The 17,999-nt window shown below is 37.7% G+C and overlaps 1 protein-coding gene across 7 annotated transcripts in view; it reads left to right on the top strand.

The window, feature by feature from the left end:
* The window catches only part of LOC121323854 (pleckstrin homology domain-containing family G member 3-like), a 97,821-nt gene that overhangs the window by 65,675 nt on the left and 14,147 nt on the right, over positions 1 to 17,999 (top strand). For 6 of the 7 annotated variants that reach the window (XM_041265137.1, XM_041265136.1, XM_041265139.1 and 3 more), the window contains 10 exons: positions 5,634 to 5,734; positions 10,155 to 10,224; positions 10,717 to 10,763; positions 12,394 to 12,544; positions 12,861 to 12,992; positions 14,517 to 14,699; positions 15,008 to 15,100; positions 16,146 to 16,232; positions 16,433 to 16,466; positions 16,883 to 16,987. In XM_041265137.1, the coding sequence (XP_041121071.1) occupies positions 5,634 to 5,734; positions 10,155 to 10,224; positions 10,717 to 10,763; positions 12,394 to 12,544; positions 12,861 to 12,992; positions 14,517 to 14,699; positions 15,008 to 15,100; positions 16,146 to 16,232; positions 16,433 to 16,466; positions 16,883 to 16,987 (1,003 nt within the window). Of the gene's footprint in view, positions 1 to 5,633; positions 5,735 to 10,154; positions 10,225 to 10,716; positions 10,764 to 11,128; positions 11,195 to 12,393; positions 12,545 to 12,860; positions 12,993 to 14,516; positions 14,700 to 15,007; positions 15,101 to 16,145; positions 16,233 to 16,432; positions 16,467 to 16,882; positions 16,988 to 17,999 lie in introns of those variants that run through there. The other variant, XM_041265141.1, reaches the window with a different exon arrangement.

A 17,999-nucleotide genomic window follows, 5' to 3' on the forward strand; every position in this document is an offset into this window, starting at 1 on the left:
GTTTTGCAAGGTAAATTACACATGCTTATCTAGCTTATACCCAATGTTTGATATACAGGATAGCCTTTTTTAGAAGGGATGCTGTCATATGCAGTAATATGCTGTAATATTGGTTTATTTGTTTCCATACAAGTAGGACTATTGTTGGATTTTGGCCCTGCAACAAGTATTTTTTCCACTGGTCATCTCACATTTGTTTACTCTTCTTTTAGCGAGATTCCCATCACTCTTCTCAACTGCAGCATCACTCACATAAATGTGGCTCAAGATATAGTTGTTTATACCAGCTCACAATGAAACGGATTGTCTGACTTATTGTTTAGTCTTGCTTGTTCAGTATCTTTTAATCTGATATTTTGCCTGTGGCAAGGAAAAGTTCCTGAAAATAGACCAGGAACTCTGTATAACACTGCAGGCAGGGTGTCAATTCATATTCCCAGTGGTAATTACCATGAGATAATATTTAGTGCACAGATAGATAGATACACACACACACACACATGCACGGCATTGCATAGTCTTTTTGTCAGCTGTCACACTATGAAAATAATTGTACACCTCTGTGAAAAGTTTCTTAAACATATTTGCATGTTCCGAGTGAGACCTGTTCATCAAAAATTGAATGTCCTGTAGGATTGACCTCGAATTCTCCTGATGTACCCCCAAAGTTCCAAGTTTTTGTTTCAACCACTTTTTTTTTTTTTGTATTGCATTTTGATGAAGACTAGCTGTTTTAATGTAGCGACTATGTGACTGTAGTTACTATGTTATGTTCAATTCATGTTTAAAACAATTATTTACCACCTGGTTTAAAAATAAATAACTGTAACCATGAAATAAAAACCTTAACCATTAGGGTATTTGAGAAACAGACTGGAAACCCTCTTCCTTTGGAGGGTTGGGAGAAATGGTATATCTTGAATTTATAAAATGGTAAAGATTGTCATTCTATTACTTTCATCCTATTCATTTCAATGGATTATGTGACCCCATAACAGCGGCGATATCTCAAGAAATTGCCACTGTTCTCTTTAAACCTATTAGCCATTGTAAACTCGCAATATGGCACTCCAGGATGTGTGCCATTTTGGGATATTGCCAGTTGAAAGCACAACCATCTCGCAATGCACCAAGACAATTTGCTATAATGCTTAATTATACAGCAGTAGAATTGAGGTCTACATCATCCTCAGTCCTTGTATTTATAGAAACTCCAGAGTGTAATACACTGTCTCATTGAGTAATATTTAAAATGTGTAAAAGTTTGTAACTTCAAACACTTAGTCATACATTTTAAGGTGAAACATATAAGAAACCAAAGGCATAAACTGAAACATGTCTGTAATTTATGAGTTGTACGTTTACACAAGGTAATTACAGATCTCAAGGTCAGACAAGTGGTCTTTTTTTACTGTCTACATACAGTATAATCTTTTAAACATCTGTCTCGGAATCTTGTTTGCTCCAGTGAGAATCACTAGTGTTTTACAGTCTACAAACCAAAACTAACAAAACCTGTTATTTTGGGGATAACTTTTCATTCCTAGTAAATGGGGGGGATAGGTGTGGTTTTCCCACTTGTCGAGAAAGCCTGAGTAAAAAACAAGCTGTTCATACAGGGGGGAAGTAATCGGAAATCATTTTTTCTTTCTCTATTCTGCACTCGAGGGCCTGTAACTGTGCCCAAGGGGCTGCACTTCTGAAGAGGGTAATGGTATTGTGGTTAGCTGGAGTCCCAGGCCCTGAGCTTCCTGTAATACTGATGTTACAAATTGATTTGAAGGACAGGACAGGGCCTAGTGTGCAGGGGAAGGCAACCTGAGCCTAGTACCGTACCTGCGTCTAAAAAGTGTTGATTTTCTAGTGGTCAAAATGAAAAAAAAAAAATAGCTGTGTACTGTATTGTCAGATTAACACAGATATGATATGCAACATTTTTGTCATGCATAAAACAAGTTGCACGAATCCCACGTTTTGTGCACGCTAGCTCCAGGTATGTGATGGGATAAGGCTATGCTGTAACAGCATGGATATTTGTAATCCCAGGACGATCTCAGTTGTGCTAGTGCTGGAACGTATCAATTACATTGCATGCATTATAATAGAGGGTGTGGGTGCTTCATCCCAGCGAAGTTTAAAATAAATATATATATAATGTGTGCTCACAGTAGTTGAACTGTTTTGGTTTAGGATTTTTGTGTCATATTTTAAGGGCTTACTAATGAATTGGCTTCAGAGGTGTGAAAACTGGTGGTCGTCTGAGACCCCTTTTGGTTATTTTAAATTGACAGACTATTGATGGCCATTGGCAGCTATTCATACCAGTCTTTTTACTACTGGGACTGAAGCTTAAAGCCAAGGACAGACTTTTTTGCTTTCATTGTGGATTCAAAGAATTTAGAAGTGTGTTTTTTACTAAGATGTTGTGTTTTGTGCTGGGATAACTAGAAAGGACAAATTTTAGGAAAAATTTGAAAAGATCCAGTTAGAAGTTCAAATATTTTAAATGTATTGTTTTTACAAACCTTTGCACAGCAAATTTGTTCAGAAGAGTGAGCTCGGATTCGCACCAAATTTCCACCAGAAGCTTAAATGTTTTTGGTCACTCCTCACACTTGTGAGGATAATTGTGTTCTGTTTTATAACTTGATAATTGTCTCGTTAAATGGTTGTTGTTCTGTTAGTTGATAAAACATAGTTCATGTCTCCAAATTACTGTAGTTCAGATACACAATGTTTGAAAAGCAGTATTTGTGTTGCCCTTCAGTATATTGGAACACGTTGGCTTATCTTGAGCCTCTCACCCAGTTGTGTTTTAAACTTGTAATCTTAAATTTTGCACAGTGAGTTATTCCACATACTGTAGTTTAAGTCAAGTACAATACATAGACCTGCTAAGCCCAAGTTAAGTGTCTGAATTTCTGTTAAAAACTTGCATTAATAACCTATAGCATTACCTTAGTTCTTTTTCAGCTGTAAGACAGCTGTGTGGCCCTAACAATCAATTTTACATTTCAGAGTTTAAACAGCTGTCTTAAACCAGTAAATTAGTGTTTTTTCTGTATTAGAAAAAAGGTAATTTTTCTAGTTCCTTTCCTGCTTGATTTAAGTTTCTTCTTTCCTCTTTAGAAGGCTATTCAATTACAAGGATCAAATTTCTCAAGTGCTACGTACTCTTGACTGCAAGCGCAAGACAGATGTTTCAAGAAAGGTCAACAGGTTAGGCACCAATTGGTTTCTCAGACTACATAAAACAAATGCCTTGACCAAGTTTGGAAGCTGTTCTAGTTTCTGTACATGAGCATAATACCCAGTTCATCCTGGTGGTTTGCGCTTAATGAACTACAGAAACATGTGGACTAGTTCCACTTCATTTTTCATAGGACACAGGTTTAATTGATGGGTTTTCATGCCCTATGTGAATGAAACTGACTGATGCAGAGTTTATGTATCACAGAATACACGGCAGAGAAGCTAGTTGCATAACATTCCTGAACTTTTTGCTAGCTCATGTATACAGGTAAACATGGGTGGGGATGGGGGGGCAGGGCGGGGGCATTGGATTGAACGTAGGAAAATCAACAGACTAGGGGAGGCTATTCAGCCCATCTGTGCTCATCCGATTTCTAGTAACAGATTGATCTCAAAACTTTGAGTTGGGCCTTCAAGGATCCCAGTAATGCGGCATCATCAACATGGCTAGGTAACCCATTCCTTTCACTATATAAGGTTCTTCTATACAGAAGGTCTTGACTGTACGCTGTATTCATAGACCGCTAATCCAATCTGCTGCTGACCAGTGCTTCAAATGGTCTATTTTTATTGGAACGTGTCCCAAGAAGAAAATCCAGAGACCCGTGTGGAAATGAAGCTTGTTGAAGGATCCGGCTAGCCTTCCTTCTCAACCGTCCTCCTTCATCGAATGACAGCCCCACAGGGACACCTTGATGTGGGCTATGAAGCCCCTTCGAGTGCACTGCTAGCTTGTTTCTACAGCTGATTGCTATAACAGAAGGCTGCATCGGTCATCGGTGCTAAAGCTACATAACAAATTAATACCTTGGAAGGTAACTTATTACCAGTAGTGTGGGGAAGTATTTTAACCAAAAGAAAGCCCCACATTAATGTAGAGAGTGGGGGGTGGGGCGAGGAGGAAGACACCAGCAGCCTGCCCAGAAGGATTTATTATACAGTAGTGGGTTAACATACCGGCTAGGAGCATTACAAGCCACAATTGTCCTGAAATTTGAGGATTTATTGATTTAAACAGGCAAGCCACTGTACTATTACACATGTAATCGATAGAGCAGTTTTTTCACAAGTAAGGGATTATGATCCACTCATTCTTAATAATTCCCCAAACCTGAAATGTATGTATAGAATAATAAGGAAAAAATCTCCAAGTATTATAAGAACAATCATAGCCTGTAATGTTTTGACTGGGGGGGGGGGGATCAGCTTCTCCCTTCTCCTACATGCCAAAGAACAAACTGAGCTATGTTTAATAATATCACCCATAACTGGTGCTAAATTTTAGAAATACCAATAGAAAATCGAATGACAAACATTCCGTCAAAGTCTTTTTCAATGTCTTAATTTAAAAAAAGACATTGAAGACATTGACTTCTATGTGAAACATTTGTCATTTTGAATTTAGTTTTTTAGTACCTCTGTGTTTTAATAGTGTAAAATAGTGTTTTTTTTAACCCTATACACAACATATTAACCCATAGTAAGGGGGGCTGCATCAAATTATATTTTATTTACTAAATAGTCACACTGTTGAAGAAACCATTCAGTTTAAGGATCCGGTTCCACTAGCATGTGGATGAAGCAAATAAAACTAGTAAATCTGTAAGGAGCAAAGCAAGCAGTGTTTTATGATTTGGTCCAGATTGTGAATAGATCCATGGTCCGCGCCGTTCCCAGTGAGGAAGCAAATTGTGCACGTATTTTAGTGTCTAGTTACAGGCACGTTCCCTGTGCTCTTGAGAAACAATATTAATTTTGGCACAAGCAGGTGCAGTTTGAACGTCCTGATGGAAATCTCACCTGACCGCTCTGCCGGACGCAGTTTTGCACCATTTGTTCAGATTAAATAACTGCTGCGTTCTTATTCCTTTTTTGAAACAAAAGTTGAGGAACCCATTCAAAACATTTCAGTCCAGAAAGTTAGTGCAAGAGAAAACTCGCTCCCAGGTTTCTGAGTCATGAGCTGAAGATTGTGTTACACCAACCCATTGTTAGTGTGTGTGTGTGGTATTTTTTTCCATACTGGGCTGTATTATTAGCCTTCCTATAACTTCAGCTTTCAGAAAGAAAAATGTGTATTTGTGTGCACAATGTTACAGTGGCTGCCTCCCTCCTGAACCAGCCACCACTAGCTCAGTTGCCTGATACCTTGATGGTCACAATCATAAGGTCAGTGTAGTTCAGCTCACTGTGCCTGTAGCTTGATTGTGAGCATTAATAAGGCAGAATTTGTATGCAGTATATCATCCAGATGAATCTGAATTCCTGCCTTTTGAAGTCAAAATCTGTTTACAGAAATAATAGTTCCAGCCGTATTGGATAAAGGCATCAGCCAGCTAAATAAAAATAATAATAATAATATTTGTATTATTTATTCATAGGATTACCTGGCCCATATCATTGACACTCCAGAGCTGTCTATCCGACCTGAACAAGTCTGTGCTCTCTTTGGAAACATTGAGGATATCTACGGCTTTAACAGGTAAGCAGACACCAGGTTTACTGTGTGGCAGGAAAAGGTCCTGCACAAGGACAACAAAACAAAAATGGTGTGTGGGATTCAGAATCTGTAGCCAGGTGTTGGTGGTGGTGGTGGTGTTGTTTTTTTCTTCTTTTAAACAAGCACACACAAGGGTTTTTACAATAATTAAACATCTACCATTACTGGTGTTGTCCAGGACTATGTATCCTCTGACCTTTTCTTTAGTATGTAATACATTTTAATACACAGTACAGACTATGCTTGGACGTAGTATCTTTCATATCTGGTACGCAGCTGTATTCTGTGATTCTGTAGTACAGATCCATTGCAGGTGGTGTCTGGTTGAAATGAACCGTCGTTTCAGTCATGTCATTCATACTGATCTTTTGCACATACTCATTTTACTTCCTGTAGTGTGGTGGTTGTTATTATTATTATTATTATTATTATTATTATTATTATGATGATGATGATGATGATGATGATGATGATGATGATGATGATGATGATGATGATGATGATGAATTAGTCATTTAGCAGATTCTTTTACCTAAAGTTACTTAGACTAGGGGGTGAACTATGCATCACAACTCCTGCTGCAGTCACTTGCAACAGGACCTCAGTTTTACATCTCATTATTTGTTTATTTAGCAGATGCATTTATCCAAGGAGACTTACAGAGACTAGGGTGTATGAACTGTGCATCAGCTGCAGAGTCACTTACAACAATGTCTCACCCAAAAGACGAAGCGTGGCTTAGCCGTGATTTGAACCAGGGACATCCTGATTACAAGCCCTTTTCTTTTCAAATTGAAATGCTGTGTGGTCCAGTGGTTAAAGAAAAGGGATTGTAACCAGGAGGTCCCTGGTTCAAATCCCGGCTCGCACTCACTGACTCGCTGCGTGACCCTGAGCAATTCACTTAACCTCCTTGTGCTGTCTTTCGGGTGAGACGTTGTTGTAAGTGACTCTGATGCATAGCTCACACACCCTAGTCTCTGTAAGTCACCTTGGATCTCCTTGTTACAAGTCCTTTTCTTTAACCATCAGACCTCTCATCCTTTCGATCTGATATTCACCAAAAAATCTTATAGACACATAGCCTTAGTTTAGTCCCTGCTTACAAACTCCTATCCTGTGCCAAGACTGATAAGAAACATAACACACCTCTTTATGAATAGCATGCAAATGCTTTCTCTGCAGATGTAGCTAGAAGATTTGGCTGCAGATTTTTTGGCACATTTTCTTTGTATATTCTCAAGGCTGGATGAAAGTTAAACCCAGTGACCTCGGGTACGGATTAGGCACTCGTTTATCTAACTTGAGCAGTGCGCTGGCAAAGCAGTGTCAAGCAGGGCTGGGTAAGCCATTCAGCAGTCAATCTCTGGATGTTGTTTTTTCAACTGCAGCCTGGCGGCTGTGTCAATCCAGTGATGTTCAGTTAGATGTCTTTAGGAATTGCATACTAAGATGCAGATGGGACATGTGTACTGCAACTGTGCACCCAAGAGCATATTGTTCTGTAAGTATTTAGAAAGGCAACATTCCTGTGTTATCAGGGTAGGCAGGGGTTGCTTGCAAGGAATTAGAAAAAAACATTTTTTTTTTTTTTTTATTTTATTGGTTTATTGCATTAGTGGTAGTACTTTTTATAATAACCTATTTTTCAAACTGAGAAAACTAGCTTTGTGTGTCCTCACTCACATGTCCTGTAGTTAGTGCTTAGGATTCCCAGCATTGGTTAGCGGTCTCCCTGATTTGGGATATTTAAAATTATTAGCCTTTCAATAACCTTGTGGCTCCTTTGTCTGCCTGAATTAAAACATGTTATATTAAATGATCTGGACTCTTCATTAGGTTGGGTTCTTGGCTCAGACACAGTTTGTGTCCTTGTCTGGTTTCATTAGGGTTTTTTTTTTAAATGGCTGTAATGAAAGAAAAGTAAAAGTTGCCCTGGGGATTGATCAATAGTAATACTGAGATGTGGGTCTATTGACAGTGGTCATTTAAGTGAAGAAGGCCAAGCACACATTTTTTTCACTTATTTATAATTTGTATCCAGCAGTGGAATCCCATTAAAATGCTACCTTTGCAGCAGTAACCTGTTTCCAACACATACTGTCGACTTTATCCATTATCCATAGGGCTTCTGTTTTTTGGGTTTTATTATTAGTATTTTTGGTGCTTATTTTTTAGCTATTTTCGAGTTTTATGTAAATCATTTTTTTCTGGGGCTTTTTGACATACTGTATGAAATTTGGTGTTTTTGGTTACTTTCCAAAATGCTTGAGCGTTGTTTTTGTTTTTTGTTTTCTGTCAAAATATGTACAGTAGTAACTCGACAGTACTTGCACAGTTGTCCCTTCTTTCCTTTGCTGTCTTCCACAACGAAATCCCTATGGTGTCGAGCACATTCTTCTGGGGTTTTTGTATGTAGGTATTTTTGTGTATTTCACCACAATTCTATTTTAAATCCTGCATATCTTAACTGTAATACAGTTTTAAATCCCGCTAACAAGCCTTCATCCTGATTGGAATCTCGTTTTAAATCTTGCAAAGTCTCCAATAGAAATTTAGGAATGTACTGTCACTCAGTAGATGGGGCAGGTTTAAAGTACTCAGAACGAATCAATGATAGTTGCAAGTTAGTAAGGCGGGACAATGCCCAGCAGCACTGGTAAATGTGTTTATTATTATTTTTGTAGTAGGTTTTATTTTTTAATGGGAAAAGGGTAAAGTCAACGTGAATTGATTAACCATTTCCACAGTTTTTCCAGGGTGTTTATTGGCTATCCACCGATTTTTTTCTTTTTTTTTTTTTTTTTTTTTGTATCGGTGGTGTTTTATCGGTTAAAACCAAAAATCAGTAACCCTAACTGTACAGTAAAACCTTGGAGTTCCGAACACTTTGGGAATGGAGGTTGTTTAAGTCTGAAATGTCTGTAACTGAGTATTCAGTGGTTTTAATAAATGTTTACACCTGCTGTCTACAGCCTTAATCTGGCAAATAAAACAAGGAATACAGCACAGTAATGCAATACTCCTATTGTTACGGTTCTAAAGTTTGTAAAACGGTACTATAAATGGAAAAAGACTAAATTTTAACTTATCATTGAAATCAGAACTGTAGCAAAAACACAGATTTAAACGTCCAGGACAACCAGGGTTAACGTAGTGTGTGTTTTCAAACAAAATGCATTCACACAACTTGCTCAGTCATTCAGGCTCTTTTGGCTTGGAAAAAAAAAACTGTGCTTTGTTTCAAACTAAAACGTTCCTAGTAAAAAAAAAAAAAAAAAAAAAAAAAAAAAAGCCTGTACTTGCTCTCAAATGCGTCTCACCTTTGTCTGGATATGTTTGTTGGTACAGCAATGTTGCCGCCTTCCTGAACAGCACGCCACTTATAGGAGTGCCTATCTGGTTGCATTGCATACATGGTTGAGTGGTGATTTTTTTTTTTTTTTTTGGTTCAACACGGTAAGCAAACGAGTGCAAGAGTGTTCTTGTTTCAGCCCTCTAGTGCATGTTCATACTCTCCAGTGACATGGTTTTTATGTTGCTGTGGTTTGTTTTCTAAACTCATTCTGTGACTTTCTTCTCTGCATACGCATGTCATTTGACGTTTCCCATTTCATGGACATTTATGTTCAGTTGGTCAGCCTGGAACAAACAAAGCAGTGTGTTTTGAAAAGCCAAATACAGTGACTTCAAAAGCCAGCTTTAAAAATAGCTGCTGCCTTGACTTATTAAAACTTGTAAAGGGGCGGGGTCTGTGTAGGGGACAGCTGCTTGTAAAACCATCTTTGTTGTAAGTAATTTACAGGCCATTTTGAGTGATTTTCTTACTGTATTCACTTGAGCCTTTCATATAAAAATTTAAATAGTGGCTGGATAGCAGCTCTTCATCAAACTCCACTGCTTTTGTTGGCTTATTTCCCATTTGAGCACTTATAATGACTTTGTTAGCGATAAAAATGAATTCCAGTTAATTTAAATTTGGCAACCAGCTGTCAGACCTGGAAATAATTATGTGTTTTAATAAGGGAAGAAAAGAGCACTTAACATTTGATGGTGAAGTTCACTGTATTTTGTTGCAAGAGAAGGACAGCTTGCACTGTGATTCCTTTCTGTGCTGTTACTGGATCTGAGAACGTCTCCAGATCTTTCAATACATCAAAACTCCAGAAGAGTTACTTTTGGGCAATACCATGAACCGGTCACGTCACTATTTGGACAGCATACAATTTTTTTTTAAAAGCCCTGATTTTAAAAGCTGATTTGTTCATCAACACATTTTCAAAAAATGCAGTAAACTCTGAAAAAAAGGAATAAACACTGAAAAACAGAAGCCCTAAATATACTTTATGCAGCATTCCATAGTAATTAAGTGTGTGTTAAAGTTTTTTTTTTTTTTTTTAAGTGAACTTTTGCAAGCTCTGGACATGTGTGAAAACGACCCTGTGGCTATTGCCCAATGCTTTGTAGAGAAGGTGAGTTTTACTAGGCTTTCTATAAAAATATAAATTGTACATAGTGACAAATGGGCAACTTGGTTTGATAATAGTTCTACCAAATAAGAGTTAGAGGTGGGGCTAAACAGTGTCATACAAGCTCAAGCTCATGAGGTAGCACAGGGATGAGTGAAAGATGGGAAAGTTGCAACTAATATCATCTCATGAAAATCCTGTATATCTTAGCTGATTCAATGCGTATCTGTGTCTGTATGTCCTTAATGTACTGTATCCTTTCCACTTCACAGCTACAGTAGTTTGAAAGCTTAGTCAACACTGCATTCATCCCAACCCATAAGCAAAAAGGCATCATTTAAAACAGCTATTCTGTAAACTGTATACCACCTGTACTGTATGCTATCATTGATATGGACTGTTATACTGAAACTGTAAGTCTATGTTATAGTTTTAGTTTTTTAAAAGTTCTTACACATACTGGAAAATGTTAATGTTTTGTTTGTTTGTTTTTAGAGTGATTATTTTGATATCTACACTCAGTACTGTACCAACTACCCCAAGTAAGTCTACATAGTATGTTTACTGTTTTCATGTAAAGATTTTCCATTTCCAGTTGTGCATGCATAACATAGAATCCCATTTCCTGTATATTAAAGTGCACCTAGTTACAGTCAAGCGTATTCAACATTTCATACTGAATTCAATTACAGGTTGCTAACCTTAAACACTGTGGAATTCTTTCAGGGTCTGGTTGTGTATTATGTTTGCAGGGATGTTTTGTGACCTGACTTTAAAATTGCCAGGTGCATATAACCATTTGCAAATAACAAATCCAGAACTCATCTCATTGTTGTATACAGTTATTTTTTTTTAAAATGTATTTATTTATTTATTTTTGTTTCTTTTATTAGCCTTTCATTTGGTCCTGTTCTTATGTATAAGAATTGAGATTTGGCTAGTCTCAAGAACTGTCTCTTGTTGCCACCTACTGGTGAATATATATATATATATATATATATATATATATATATATATATAATATATATATATATATGTGTGTGTGTGTGTGTGTGTGTGTGTGTGTGTGTGTGTATATATAAATAAAAATATATTTTATTTATTTTAAACTTAAGCTATAGAATTACTATTTCATGTTGTTAACAAAAGCAAAGACCCTTTTTACTTAAGGTTTGATTTTAATCAAGAGCCATTGACAGTTGCTTTTGTTCTAATAATAAGTGCACAGTACTTAATGATGAATCATAGCCTCAAGTGGTTAGAGAAATATGGCTTTGTAATTACCTGGTACCAACCATCGCAGAGTCAACACTAGGACAAGTACGATTTTAGCCAAAATCTACCCTTTTAATGGCTTTACAAATATAATATTCTTGCTGCTCTGTCCTTGAGCTGGGTGAAAACTAGCTTGGGCCTTACAGTATGCTGTGTCTTGTGTTATAAATAGTCAAATAAGGATCATTAAACAGTGGGGCTAATCCTTAATTTAATGTAATATAGTATACCTGCTATCGTATTTAATCTCTGGTGGATCCAAATATTAAATTATGAACCAACCTATCATTTGATTTACTTTTTAAATACAGTAAATACACTGTCACACACACTGTTAGAAATGTTGCTATTGTTAATGGCCTCCCCTATTATTGATTTAAAAGATGGTGATATTTAGATCCACTGTCTTTGAGTTTAATAGACCCCTAAGAGACACTAAAAGTCTGTCTGAATCTGATATTCAAGGCATTGGGTCAAACATGCTCTTGAGACAAAAGCTCTTTTACTGTGAGGTCTGAATCAATATACTTTTGAATTGCCATTTTTAATTGCATAGGACAGTAGGTGATTATTTATTGAATTTTCAGTGTATAAGCAAAAGTGAACAATCGGGGATGGGGTCAAAATCCGTAGCATCTAGTTTACAGGATGGCTGTAGTCAATGCAGGGTCACGGCTTTTTAATTATATAATTAACATACCGGTATATCATTTTTTTAAAGGGCAATTTTAGTAGTGCGAAACTGCTCTGTGTTTGGTGCCAGCAAATAGATTCTATCCATGGTGTTGTTAGACCTGTATGTTGTTTTGAAAATGTAACTTAAGGGTCATGTAATGTGAAAATGAATGTATTTTTAAGTGAAAGAAATGTTATTTAAATTCCTTTATTTTCCTGCAGCTCTGTTGCTGCCTTGACAGACTGCATGAGGGACAAGTTTCTTGCCAAGTTTTTTCGAGAGAGACAGGCATCACTGAAGCGCTCCCTCCCACTGGGGTCCTATCTGCTCAAACCCGTCCAGAGGATCCTAAAATACCACTTGCTGCTCCAGGTAATCCAGCACTCCACACAGACTGACCAGCACTGACCGAGAGAGTCAAGATCAATAGCTTAGTTACACAGTGGTGTTCAAATGAGAACCAAAACTACGAGGACTGAATTGTTAGTCTGCATTCCAACCTGTTTAGCTGTCACAACCAACCAACAACCTTGTTCTATGGAACAAAAGTTCTGCTCTGTGGCATTCCATTCGAAAAGGGAAACTATGTGCTAGCAACAAACAAGCATTATGGGCCAAACGTAGGCTTGTCTTTCCAGCATTATTTCTTGTGTTCAACCCAGCATTTCTCATTGTTACTTCACTGCAGGAAATTGCCAAGCATTTTGACCCACAGGAGCTTGGCTATGAAGTGGTGGAAGAGGCGATTGACACCATGACCGGGGTAGCCTGGTATATCAACGACATGAAGAGGAAGCACGAGCATGCTGTGAGGCTGCAGGTGAGAGCTCTCTGCCCGGTTGTGCCTCTCTGACCACAACATGTACCAGAAACGCTCGTCTTCATTGGAGTTTATTATGTGCAGTGCTTCCAAATGCCAAGGAAGGTGCTAATGTGTGGTTTCCACCTCCTGGCTTATCCATTCCAGATATTTCCAAGCAGGTCCAAAATTAGTCAGCAGCTAAGGGACTTGGACAGGAATTGACCTTGAGGTATTTGGCCATTTTTCACCAAATAAATACACTGAGAAGTGATATGGTGTTGTGTTTGTATTGCTTTTTTGGCTCCCCTAATAAGTCAGTTGTATGTTGGTTAAGTGTGTGTGTATGCTGATGTCATTTGCTTGGGGGAAACTCACTACAGTACTGTTATGCTGAAGGGTGAAAGTAAGGAAAACTACTGTACTAGCTTCATAATACAGATTGCATCCGCAGAGCAACTGGTAGATGTATTGTGTTTCAAGCAGAATGCACTGACAGCAATATAAACTAACTTGTACCAAGTTGATGTGGCATAAAAGTTACAGCTTCTGTGGTTAATTGAGGCATAAATATTTCAGCAAGCTACAAACTTTCATTTCAAGCTGTTCTGAGGCCTCTAGTTTTATTTCTATAGATTTTATTTTTTTTTTTCCCTCAAGCCTGCATGCTGATATCAAATACCTGGAAAGAGAAAGATCTGCAAATCTCCTGGTTACAAAAGCACAACATGACACCCGCTTTAACTTCAAAGCCTTGACTGAAAGAGCCTTTGTGATCTAACTTTGCAATAAATGTGTTAACTGGCCACTAAAGGCCAAGTATAAAAATAATGAGTTCGCTGATGTTTTCCCTCATGTTTTAAAGTTATTTGTAATCTGCGGGATACTACAGAACAGATAGGTTCAGTCTATGTGGTCTGAATACAAAGATACCACTACACACTAATGCAAGCATTCAAAGTCATCCCTAACTTAACTACTCAGTGCAAACCATATGGATATCATCATTCACACAAACCAATTTGGTTCACATTTGAAAATATGTATAAGTACCTTATATTTATAAATGTGTTTAAGCAATAGAACCCTGATTAGAGGGCATTACTGTAGTATTTGACTGTCAAATAAGGTCAACTACCAAGATAATGCCAGGGATTTATTGCCATTAGAAACTGTAAACGGTGGCTTTATTTTAATTATTTCCCCAATTTACAGGTTTATGTGCTTTTTTAAATGCTGTGCTCTGGAAGTTCTGCAGTCAACCACCATTCGGTAGTGCCGTTCACATTACAATTTGGGGATAACAATTCAGAGGTTTCTAATAGTCAATAAAAACAGCTAATAAAAAAAAAAAAATATTAAGCCCACTAAACTAAGATTAGATGGATATCAATTGCGTACTTCTCTTGCAAATATATAAACAGCTTTGTTGAATTTTTAATCTGCAATAGAGTAGACTGTAGAACTTCACTCTCAAAGTGCCAACCTAAGCATTCTGGTCCGTCTCTTGGTAATACGGTGAAGCTGTTCTGTGTCTCTCTGCAGGAGGTCCAGTCGCTGCTGCTCAACTGGAAGGGCCCTGACCTGACCACGTACGGAGAGCTTGTTCTCGAGGGAACCTTCCGGCTCCAACGCGCCAAGAACGAGCGCACCCTGTTCCTCTTCGACAAGATGCTGCTCATCACCAAGAAACGAGGGGAGCACTACGTCTACAAAACCTTCATCACGGTAAACTCAAATGGGCCGTCGGTACTGGAGCAGTTTGAGGATCATGAACCTTCGGTAGATATTGTCCAGTATGTGGGGGAAGGAGGGTGGTGGAGTCTAGTGTGAATTCCAGTGAGAATAAAATGAATTTTGAAACATGGTGATGGACTGCACGAAATAAACTGAAGGACAAAATATCACATCTCATAGTGACCCATTACACATGCTTCTTTAATGTACCAGACATTGCTGAATGCAATTGCTAGTGTCTTCTAAAGAAGGAATGTCAATGTGATGTATTTAACGGTTCTGAACTTTTTTTATTGCAGTGCTCCACCTTGATGTTGATAGAAAGCACAAGAGACTCGCTGACTTTCAGCGTCACACACTACAAACACCCCAAACAGCCTCACACTGTCCAGGTAAGCACAGAGCACTGCATTTAACTGTCAGGTATGAAAATATATATGATAAGCGGAAAAACACTGAGATGCATCATAGATAGGGCTTCTGTTTTTTATTTTTATTTCAATTTTTGGTGCTTATTTTTAGCTGTATAATATGTATAGACTCTCGACAGTACCTGCACACTTCAATTTTACCGTCTTTTCTTTGCTGTATTCCACAATGAAATTCTAATGGCAACGGGCAAATTCTTCAGGGGTTTTGTGTATTTTTTTCAATTTCGTCACAATTTGCAATTTTATTTTAAATTCTAGGGCCGTGCAGATACTCCCCATCAAACTGGAATATAGCTTTAAATCTCGTGAGCAAGAACAATCCTCAGTTTCTTTTAATCTCGTTTTTAAATCTTGTAAGTGTGTCATAATACTCCAATAGAAATGCACTGGAAAGTGTTTTTTTGTTTGTTTATTGTGTAGGTGAGTTTTTATTTTCTCATGAGGAAAGGGATCAAGTCAACTTACATTTGAGTAACAATTTCCAGTGTTTTTCCGGTGTTTATTGGATATACACTGATTTCATTTTGTTGTTGTTGTATCAGTTTTTATCAGTTAAAACCGAAAATCAGAAACAATCATAAATTAAGATGAAAATCTCATCAGTCCCACTTCAGGCAATCCTCACAAATATTTAGCCTTAATCTCATTTCAAAAGGCTGCTTTTTTTATCCACGTGGGCCTTGGAACCCTTCACTGTTACAGCTATCAGTTTTGTGGCTGCAAACCACTGAGTTAGGTACGGTAGTGACGAGGCAACTACTCAAACAAATATTTGTTGACATGTATTTTGTGGCAATAATGACCCTGTACATTGTTTGTTCTTTGGTATCCAGATTTTAAAAAAATGACTCTCACAGAACGATTTCATGCAGAGGAAACTAATGCATAAGTAACACCCAGTCCACTGTACAGAAAAGTGTTTCCTTTTCTTAACAGTTTGTTTGATGGGGTACCGCATTTATTTTATCCCAGAGATAACTTCAGTGACCAGTTCTTTGTTTTTCAGGCCAGAACGGTTGAAGAGAAGAGACTGTGGGCCCATCATATCAAGAGACTCATTCTGGAAAACCATCATGCTATCATTCCACAGAAGGTTTGTACCAGACCGGACTTTTCATTAACTTAAAACAGATATGTTTGCCATAAATGCACTTACAATACAGGGAGCGCATATATATATATATATGATTTTGTTTTACGTATATATTTAAATAACTGGGTTATCAGTTATTATAAAATCAGTTTATACGCTGAAAGTCATCAGAGTATTGCATTTTCTGCTTTTGTTTTTAGGCCAAGGAAGCCATCTTGGAAATGGACTCCATCTGTAAGTGTTTTTAATTTGAATAAAATTTTCATTTTGTTTTTAGTAACCCACATACAGTTCAAATATATTTTCTTGGGAAGGCGAATAAACATGAATAACCACGGAAGCAATTTTTTGACATTTTGGACAGTATTACAACTAGGATAATTCCCAGTTCAGCTGCCAATGAATGATCAAACCCCTTCACTTGTCTGTTTCAAAAAACTGTATAGAAGCTGTAAGCCCCCATTAAACACGCTTCATCTAAATTTGAGATTAATTAACAACAACAATAATTATTTCATAGTTTCGTTTGAATGTGTAGGCCTCTCTGTCAGGCAGTAAAATGTTACTGTGTTTTTTTTGTTTTGTTTTCATTCTGGCTTGTCATATGGTCAGACTCCTTTAACAATTTAACACCCCTCTTCTGCTCCCAGACCCATACAAATACAAATACAGCCCGGAAAGGCTTAAGAAAAGCCTGTCGAGTCATGCGGCTGATGACTTCACAGACGGGGGGAGACAGGGCCGACGGCTGTCTGGTGAGCAATGCTTTTCATTGGTGTGCTCACTTTACCTGCAAAGCACCATTCGAGACAGAGGCCCATTTGTCAGTAACATAATCCCCTGCCAGAGCTGTAAATTACAGCAATCGCTGGGATGAAAAAGTTGATGAGAGAAAGAGAGAGATCTATCTCCAAAGTATAACAGAATAGTATAGAACAGGAATTAGCATTGACATTTTCAACCCGAATCTGATAAGCACATCTAAAGGTTTATATGGAAATGTAAGAGCAGAATACTGTATAGATGGACTGATGTATAGACAAACACACGTCCCTATATCCCCAGAATCTGATATTTTCAAAAATTTACGGCAAATAATGCTAATACTAAGTTTCATAAGAGCATTAAAAAAAGTTAGGGAACGAGAAATGGCCATTTGGCTCATCAAGGCTCGTCCTACTGAGGGGAAACTAATTTAAGCACTTGGATACCCAATTCTCCAGATATATGCAGAAATGTGTGAAGTGTAACATATGGCTGTACCAGCATAGGTGTAACCACTTCCACTCATCCACGGTGTGGGATAATAAGGGTCTGCTAGGATCTCAGGGTAGTGTGGGATATGCAATTTCACACTCAGTCACAAGGCATGAATTCTGTGTAAGGCCTGAACAAGGGTGTACAAGGTCCAGGTTGGAGTATATGGTGTAAGACTGGATCCCAAGTAGAAATATTAGCCATTAGCATGGCATGAATTATTAAAATGGACTCGCCTTAACACCAAACTGAAGGGATCATAATTTGACATTTGGATCCCAACACATATCCTATTTCATCAAAATGCGTTTGCATTTTATTTTTAAAGAATGTCATTCAGTGTTAGGCTATCTGCAGATTACACATGCTTATATGAACTAATTTCCATAAAGAATAGTTTGATTTAGTACAATTCACATAGCGTAGTAGGGAAGGAGGTAATGACAATGATAGACACTTCTCCACTATTGCAGTCAGGTCTGCCTTCATGTTTTGTTTTGTTTTTATTCT

The sequence above is a fragment of the Polyodon spathula genome, chromosome 12 (genome assembly GCF_017654505.1).
Source record: "Polyodon spathula isolate WHYD16114869_AA chromosome 12, ASM1765450v1, whole genome shotgun sequence".
In the NCBI taxonomy this organism is placed as follows: Eukaryota; Metazoa; Chordata; class Actinopteri; order Acipenseriformes; family Polyodontidae; genus Polyodon; species Polyodon spathula.